Source organism: Microchirus variegatus (assembly GCF_963457635.1).
Source record: "Microchirus variegatus genome assembly, chromosome: 5".
Taxonomy (NCBI): Eukaryota; Metazoa; Chordata; class Actinopteri; order Pleuronectiformes; family Soleidae; genus Microchirus; species Microchirus variegatus.
The window spans coordinates 16,200,288-16,208,884 of NC_139806.1; the positions used below are offsets into that span (position 1 = coordinate 16,200,288).

At 41.0% G+C, this 8,597-nt stretch overlaps 2 protein-coding genes across 2 annotated transcripts; one reads left to right on the plus strand and one right to left on the minus strand.

The window, feature by feature from the left end:
* Positions 1-238: 238 nt before the first annotated feature.
* LOC310927693 (ADP-ribosylation factor-like protein 14) lies at positions 239-1,081 on the plus strand. Its single transcript, XM_083890064.1, has one exon. The coding sequence runs from the start codon at positions 266-268 to the stop codon at positions 995-997; it is 732 nt and encodes a 243-aa protein (XP_083746190.1). The 5' UTR covers positions 239-265; the 3' UTR covers positions 998-1,081.
* Positions 1,082-4,586: 3,505 nt separating this feature from the next.
* On the minus strand, positions 4,587-8,597 carry LOC310927265 (zona pellucida sperm-binding protein 3-like; the record flags this gene model as incomplete). The annotated part of the gene is made up of 8 exons (XM_083889559.1): positions 4,587-4,693; positions 5,160-5,260; positions 5,899-5,984; positions 6,137-6,254; positions 6,338-6,515; positions 7,259-7,362; positions 7,471-7,586; positions 8,178-8,597. The coding sequence occupies 8 exons, from the start codon at positions 8,595-8,597 to the stop codon at positions 4,587-4,589; spliced, it is 1,230 nt and encodes a 409-aa protein (XP_083745685.1).

Sequence of the window (8,597 nt, forward strand, 5' to 3'; positions counted from 1 at the left end):
TTTTAGTGTAACTGTAACACACCATTTCACAAACTACTTAAGTGCACTTCTGATACATCTCAATGGGCTTATCCTAATTAGAGTCAATTTCCTAATATGCCTTGTGACAACACTTCCCTTGCATAAAAATGGCACATGCACTGTATAAAATATGGATGGAAAATTGTTGACTTTACTACACCAGTGTATTTTACAGTGCGCAATAGCGTGGAACCAACGTCAGGAGCAAACTTTGCTCCCTGGTGTGGCTCTTTATCTGTGAGTTATGGGCCTCCTGGAGCAAATGGTTTATTTATTAAACACCGGGCGACGCACTGAGCAAACACTGTATACTGGACGGGGAAGATGTGACTTTGCAGCTCTTGAGTTGACTGTCTCACCTCCCCACGCAGCGATGGGCCTTCGAGGATCTAAGCCACCTGAAGCCCATGTTCTTCTTCTGGGCCTGGACAACGCTGGTAAATCCACTCTCCTCTACAAACTAAAGCACAACGCGTGTGTGAGCACCGTCCCCACCATCGGCTTCAACGTGGAAATGATCGAGACGAGAAAGAAGGGCAAGAACATCGCCGTGACACTGTGGGATGTGGGTGGCCAGGGCAGCATGCGCGAGCACTGGACGAGTTTCCACCAGGACGCAGCAGCTGTGGTGTTTGTCGTCGACAGCGCGGACCGTGAGCGTCTGGGAGAGGCGCGACGGGAGCTGGAATTAACGCTGAGGAGCGAGCCTCTGTCCGGCCTTCCGCTTATTCTCATCGCCAACAAACAGGACGTGAACGGCGCTATGACTGCAACGGAAATGAAGGAAAAAATCAACCTGAAGAAGATTTGTTCGGGACGGGCCTGGTTCGTCCAGCCTTGTTCCGCATCCACGGGGTTTGGCGTGGAGGATGCTTTCAAACGAGTGGTCCAAATGGTCAAATTCTCATCAGAACCTGGCGCGATGAAAGAAAACATCAAGGACAGAGTGCACCATATAAGAGCGACCAGACACTGAGATTTCATTTACTTTGTTTACGAATCATAAACATAGCCATTATATTCGTTTAAAGCTGCAGTGTGCAACGTTTGGTGATTTCTTTTTGGGCCTCTATTTTGGTTTGCAAAATGTGAGGGTGCAGAGTAAATAAGCATTTACTCCATCAAAGTGCTGCAAATCAGGGTTGTTTGATTGGTTGTTTCACTTTACGTGTTGCTTTACAGTCTTGTTGTTTTTCTGTCTGTCTCGACATGAAACAAATCATTCCTGTGTGCAGCACAGGAGATTCACCATGTGACACACGATCTAAATACTGCTGTACAGAGCTAGCCGGTTTAATTAGCTTTGTGTAAACTCATTGACAATGATTTGACTGACAGTATTTATCAGTATGTAATCAGTATTTATATATGTACACAAACCAACTACAGAATCTGAGGCTACACATTTCTTATGGACACAATACAACATGGACGATGGTTCATTAAAAGCACTGATGAGCACCATGGATGTTGACTCTATGCATAACCTTCTTTCAATAATTAAACAGAATTTGATTATCTCTCACAGCGATCGACAAGTACATTAAACTCTTTGGTTCACAGGCACTGACAGCGTTTATGTCACAGATAAGAAGCAGAGACTTTTATGTTATATTGTGGTGATACATTTTTGACTGCTGCAGGAATCCTCTTCTGCCAATAAGCGTTTGCAATAGAGCATTTTATTTTTAATGCACTGGCTGCCAATGACGTCTATAGGCGTCAATTCAAATACAACTGTTGACTGCCAATGAAGTATACGTTCTTTAAATGGGAGAAGTGGTTTCAGTGTTTACATGTAAACACATGTTCTGTGGGTCTTGGAAAATCAGTCAAAATGCTGTAAAACACTTGGCAGTATGGGATACTTTGCACCGAAAGTGACTGGCAGCCAATGAGTTAAAGGGGCTATGTGCAAGATATGGAGTACAAATTTATACAATGTACATTTAAAATATTGGATTCCTGCCTGCTGTGACTAGAGGTTGGTGGAATCTTTCCCGGAACAGAAAAAGGATCTACACTTGTATCCATTTTCCACCACACAAACATATGCTGAATTTGTAAATTCAGCTTTAAACTGCAAATAAACTGCAAGTACTATTGTTATCAGTGAAAATAGCTGGCCCCATTTCAACATGTTTCCATAAGCTCTGATGACACATCATGGTCACTCTATGACATCATTCAATAAATGTTTGAAAACTGGATAAGACATGCTCCTGTGTCATGTTAGTCTGCAGTTCAATTAAGCAGGTCAGTAATCCAGTCAATGTTAAGTTTCTCATAAATTATGAGGATTTTAATAATTAAAATCTGAACTGAAGTTACTTAGCAGTCCCTCATTATTGATCCATCAAAGATTAAATTGCAGTACAAGCAAACCTGATGGCTTGAAACGTTTATTGTGCAATCAACGTTCTGGTATGTTTTCATAAATGTCCATTTTAATGCAATATAAGATGGAATCTCAAACTTCCATTCTTTAGGCGTCGTCCTCGTCATGTTGCATGTCCCTCTCGAGTCTCCGGCTCTCCTCTGCTCCCATCCCGCATCGTCTCTTCATATGTGGGCAGGCGTTTGCATTCTTCGTATGTGGGCAGCAGAGCAGCTGGGGCTGCAAGATGCGTGGAGCTGTCCGGTAAGCAGCTCTCCACGAGCGGTTCTTGGGACGTGGTAACAGTTGGGTGTCCGCTGTGCGGCGGCGTGAGCTGCCTGGACCGAGAACACAGCACTCTCTGGACAAAGTATCCCACAGCGAAGAGAAGCAGCATAATAAGAACCCCAGAAAGTTTCCGGGTGACCATGGCGATGTTGTAATAAGTCCTGTCCACGAATTGTTTGCAGCAGGTAACAGCGGTGGTGTCGTTGCCCTGCGCGCAGCAGACCTGATCATCCCGACAAATGTCCTGTCCACATTTTCGAATGGAAAACACAGTTGCGCTCGTAAGAAAGCAAACAGCGAACACCGACATCACTTGGCATCTATAGGTAAACATCTCCATTTTGTTCTAAAGGTGAAGATGTTTCTGTCTTGAACCTCGATGGAAACGTTTGGGGAAACAGGATGCGTGCTAGATCACTCACTTGTCGATAATACGCTGAAGGATGCGTCGGTTGAAAGGCTGACGCAGAGCCATCATGAGGGCACTGCGTGCCCAGGAAACCAAAAAAAAAATTGGGGGGGAAAAAAATGGGAAGCCGAAAACCATACATCCATGTATTCCCGCACTAAATGTAACAACTTGTCTCACTCACACATGAATGCGTATGCGATCCGGTACATTTGCAACATATTCAAATACATAAACATTAACGCCATTAAGTAAGTTCATTAACCCCCAAGTATTTCAGTCCGTCAATAACTCCTTCCACACTGAGCAGGTATAATGATGCCGTCCAGCACATTGTAAACACTTGCTAACATGCATTGGCTTTGTTGTTTCATATGAAAGTAAACAGGCGCCATGAAAATCAATTAGTCGCATCGAAAGCATTGAGAAAAAAGTCCCCGGGGAGTCGCTTTGTCATGGTTTGTCGTTCCAGGACCACGGACAGCAGCAACAGGGACAGCGCCCTTCGTTGTTGTGAGCGCTGTCCGTGGTGCTGATACATCTAAACGCAAACATCTTAAATGTTCTCGCTGGCAGTAGCAGAGGGATTTCCATTTGCACCTGCAATATTAATACCGCTTTGTGTACATTCAGAGGTCAAGTCAGGTCATCTGTTAAAAGCTCCGGACACGCCCATTCCGGCTGATCAGCGGTCTATATGAGGCTGTAAGTGCAGTGAGCTCCCTCCAGACTGTCACCAAAGATTTCTCTCCGACACGCATGGAAACAACACATGGAAACAGTGACGCTATATACTTGCTTTACTCAAAATTGTTCAACCCAATCAAAAACAATCATCATACAACACACAATATCAAGAGTAGACATTTACTAAAGAGAACCAGGATGACTAATCATTCAGGATGTGGCAGCCAAGAAAAATTTAATATTCCATTAAACCTCACAATGATTAATCAATTATATGATTACAGGAGGAGTAGTGTGTGGGTAGTAATGGAGGAAAGTGCTCCTTAATAGCATACCTGCTTTTCTATTTGGTTCAAAAATACCCAATATTGTGTCTGATTAATATTTGGGGTGGATGACAAAAGGATGCATTGTGCATTTTAAAAACACACAATTTTGATGTTTGAGCCTAATGAGTCTGAGTGCTTGAAATCCTATACTAATGAAATTGTTTGCTAAAGCCATATCAGATTCTTGGCCAAGAACTACAGGATGTGGGCTTTTTGTAAAGATCAGATATCCATGTTCATGTGTTTTTGCACAAGACAGATACAAGCAAACATTATGATGTGGTAAAATATAATATATTTTGGAAATTAAAGAGGTTTGGTTTCTTTTTTATAGAAAAAAACCCAACTGTAACAGAAATATTAAGTATTACTAATGAATGAAACTAAACGGGGGGGAAAACCATTTCAAATGCAGTGACAACTACACAGCCCCCCCCCCCCCTTAATCAAGAGTCTCTAATGTTCCATCAGGGTCTCAGGTGGTGTCATTCTTTGTTGAAAGTGCAGTTTTGGAATTGGTTTCCCCAGATACAAATTTTCTGGATGGGAGGACAATAAGAGGCCCCAGCTGCATCGTTTTCTCTGAAAGAAAAAAAGAAAAAGGAAATCACATTAGGGCTCATTAAAATGGATCTCTGAAAGGATCTTTCAGCTGATGGTTCAATGAATCATAATGGTATATTCATATAATTCAGTCAGTTAATCATTCAATTAAAAACAAATCTGTTGTGTTTCTCATGTTGATCGGCCTGATATGGTTACAAAGGTTATTATTGAGTCTGCATCAACGACAGATTAGGAAAAGAGACAATTTTAAATACAGTAGATTTATCAAAAAATAAACGAAGAATAATTATGTAATTGAAATATTTGTTGTGCAAACCTGGATTTTTTTCTGTCGCTCTCTTCATGAATCGAGAAGATGATTGATAAAGATTGCCGTGTTGGCTCTGATGCCCTCCTGGACGGAAATGGATATAATTGGCTGCTCCAGGTGTTTTCTGCATTAAACTTTCCTGTGAAGTCTTCATGGACCAGGCTTTGGTACCGATTAGAGATATGGGGGGTTCTGTGGGGGACACCTCCTCAAATGGTTGGGAGATATCGCAGCTTGTACATGCCTGGTCGTTCCCATCAACTGACTGCCATCTGGACCGGGAGGGAAGTTCTTTTTAATTAAATTAAAATGAAGAGATTAGAAAGTTCTTTCGTCTCCATGCACCCCCCCCATTACTTTGCGTACCACGTTTGGGAATAACTGTTGTAGAGGTTAAAGTGGTAGAAGATGGCTGGACACTTTTTCAAGCAATAAATGTTAAATAAGTTATGATAAATGAATCAAAACCTTTGATGCATGGTATTTAATTAACTTATTGGCCGACAATGACGTCTATAGACGTCAATTCAAATAAAATCATTCAATACCAATGACGTCTGATAATCTGAAGATAATCTGCTCTTTCTTTTGGTAGTTTTGGTGTTCACATAGTCATAGAACACACAGTTTGTGTCTTGGAAAAAAAACAGTCAAAATGCTGTAAAACGCTTGGCAGTTCTGCGCTGAAAATTGCTGACAACCAAAGAGTAAAAGTAAAAGTGTGCATGGGGAGATCATAAAACAGCAATATATTATTTATCTACAGGAAACAAAGTATACATTTGTCATGGTTCAACTCACTGAGCTGAAACGCAAAAAGTCTCTAGTAAATAGTTGCAGAGTTCCGCTTTAAATAAATTAAAGAGAGAACACTTTCAGATGACGTGAACAAACTGGATTAATACTGTACCGTTTCTCGATTAAAGAGCAGGCCCTGTTGTGTGAGCCGACTGTTGATGTGGTAGGAACAGCCTTTACGTAACAGGTTATGTAGACCTGTGGTAGAGATATTAGTCAAACTAACCAGATAGGCGTTATATACTGAACAGAACAATGTGATGAGCCATAAGATTGTAATAGAATGAAGATTGGGAAAGAAAAAAAAAAAAAAGAAAAAAAAAGAAAATAAAATCAGGCAAGCCACCAACCTGGCTTCTGGGCTCTTGATAAAACCTGAATGCATCCATCTGAAATCTCAGCTTGTGCTCCTCAACTCTCGGTAGGAAACGGGAGCTGGAGTTTGTCAGGTAAGCGTCAGTAAGACATCTGTGGAGAGCAGAAAACAAATATGCATCATCACTTTAAGGTTCCTAAATGGAAGTGTTTTGAAATTGAGTCGCAGTGCTCACCCATGATGCTCAATAAAGTCATATTTTAAGGTTCCCTCAGCATCAGCATCTGGTGTGGCAACACATCGGTCGATGTAGACGCGTAGGGGCAAGTGATTCCTAATGATGGCAGACACTTCGAAATGAATCGGGTCACCGAGGAAATACGAGTGAGCTCCCCTCTGAAACTGCCAGTCATCTAAAAATAATGATAAAGCATTACTTCATATCATTCATTTGATTAGGACAATGCACATTGATCAACATGTCAGCAAAAACATTTGCTCCATTTCATCCGTTGTCCTAAAGCAGGGGTCATAAAAATATATATACATATGCAGAGAATGCAACCATGACAAGTGGACAAAAAAAATGCAGAAATTCCACACAAGTCAATACCGATTCACACAAAGGTCAAAAGTCCATACACAACACAGAAACACAAAGAGGCTACCCCATGAGAGCAGGTCTGACATGTTTTTAACCACTGTTTAAAGGTCTTTTTAAAAAGTAGTATAAAATTCACAATTTCTAACATGAGCGGGCAGTGTGTTACAAGATTATTGTACTCATTAACAAATGTTACAATAATGATAATGTATAGGCCATGACCATGACGGAAATATGAGTAAATATCATTGCATGCATGCAAGTCTTTGCATGCACGCAAATTTGATAAGTTCAATTTTATTGTGTTTGAAACTTACTATTATTTTATTTAAATCAACCCTTTTTGTTGGACAGGTCAACCTCAAAAGAAGATATAAAGTTACAAAGACAGTGGACAGACACATTGACAGCAAATTCCTATGTTCTTTTGGGGCAGACCCACAAAGAGCTGCAAAACTGTGCGTCTGCTCCTCTGCTAAGAATTGCAAATGTTGCATTAAGACACTTCTGAAGATCCTTGATCACCCCGAAAAACTGCCCCTCAGTAAATACCAGTCATGAGTCGGAAATTGAAATCCACTTGGTTCTGAGCTGATGTCGTGGAGACGAGAGGAATCCAGGAAGGAAGCAGAGAAAAACTGTCCACACCATATTTCCTGAAATATATAGATAGACATGCATAAACATTCCAAGATGAATTCTTAACAATGTTAAAATAGCAAAATAAGCTCCAGATATAAACAAATGTAACAAAATGTGCTTACTTTTCATAATGGCATTCTAATGGGATTGTTGCTCCATCTAATCTAAGCAAACTACTGGGTGACGTGTCAGGTGAATAAACCAGGACAGTGGAGTAGACAATCCTCTCTTTGTTTGACTGGAAAAGAACAATGTCAGTGATCAATGATGTCAACATTGGTAAAGAATTTCTACAACGACTGTACAGTCAGGCTGCTCATTATGGAAGAACATTTCTGCTGAAAAATAACGACTGCATTACCATAATAAAAAAAGGAAAGTAGATAGAGTATCTCAAAAGAAGACATCATGATTTTTTAAATACTCATTACTTTAAGTTAGCAAGTCATTTTCAGTCATTATTTTTGCATCAGCACATCTTCCCTCAATATTGTGAGTTTGTAAGTAACCATTTTGCGTTTGTTTCATTATTATTTTTTTCAAGATCAAGATTCAAGGCCATTTATTTGTCATTTCACATGGTATTTGAACAAATGCTCACACTGAAATGATACTATGTTTTCAAGACAAAGACAAACTAAAACCCTTAAATACCCTAAAAAAAATATGACATTAAAACACACAACACAATAAGTGATTATGATGAATGGATCATTTTCAACTATAGGCCATCTTGTCATTCTTTACCATTATTTCTTTTTTTCCTTTCGTCACATTGGCATAAAATAAACTTCTATAATCCATAAAAACAGAACAGTTCAGTGCTTACCGAGAGTTTAGTTCCACAGTCCACAAGGTAAGTCCACATGGTGAATTCAGCCTCTCCTGACTGGACTGCTCTGCATGAACTCTCTTCAGATACTGGATCTGGGCCGAGGCGCAGGTGTTGACCGTCCACCTGAAGGCCTGTGTCAAACATGTCAGCCTGCACCACCACCTCCATCGAGTTCGGGTGACATTTGACGACGATGGGCCGAGGGCGCACACTGAGCTCCGCTCTCTGCTGTTGCTGTTCGGCTGCAGACACCTGCGGCGGGATGTTTGGACGATAAAGACTGCCACTCGGTGTGCGGATGTTTGCTGAACTCGAGCCTCGGTTGTGCTCTAATAACCGGGTTTCTGCGAATGTGTAAAGTGAGATAAAGACGAGGATGCGCCAGGCAAAGGGTTTCTGCAGGTTCAGGTCCAT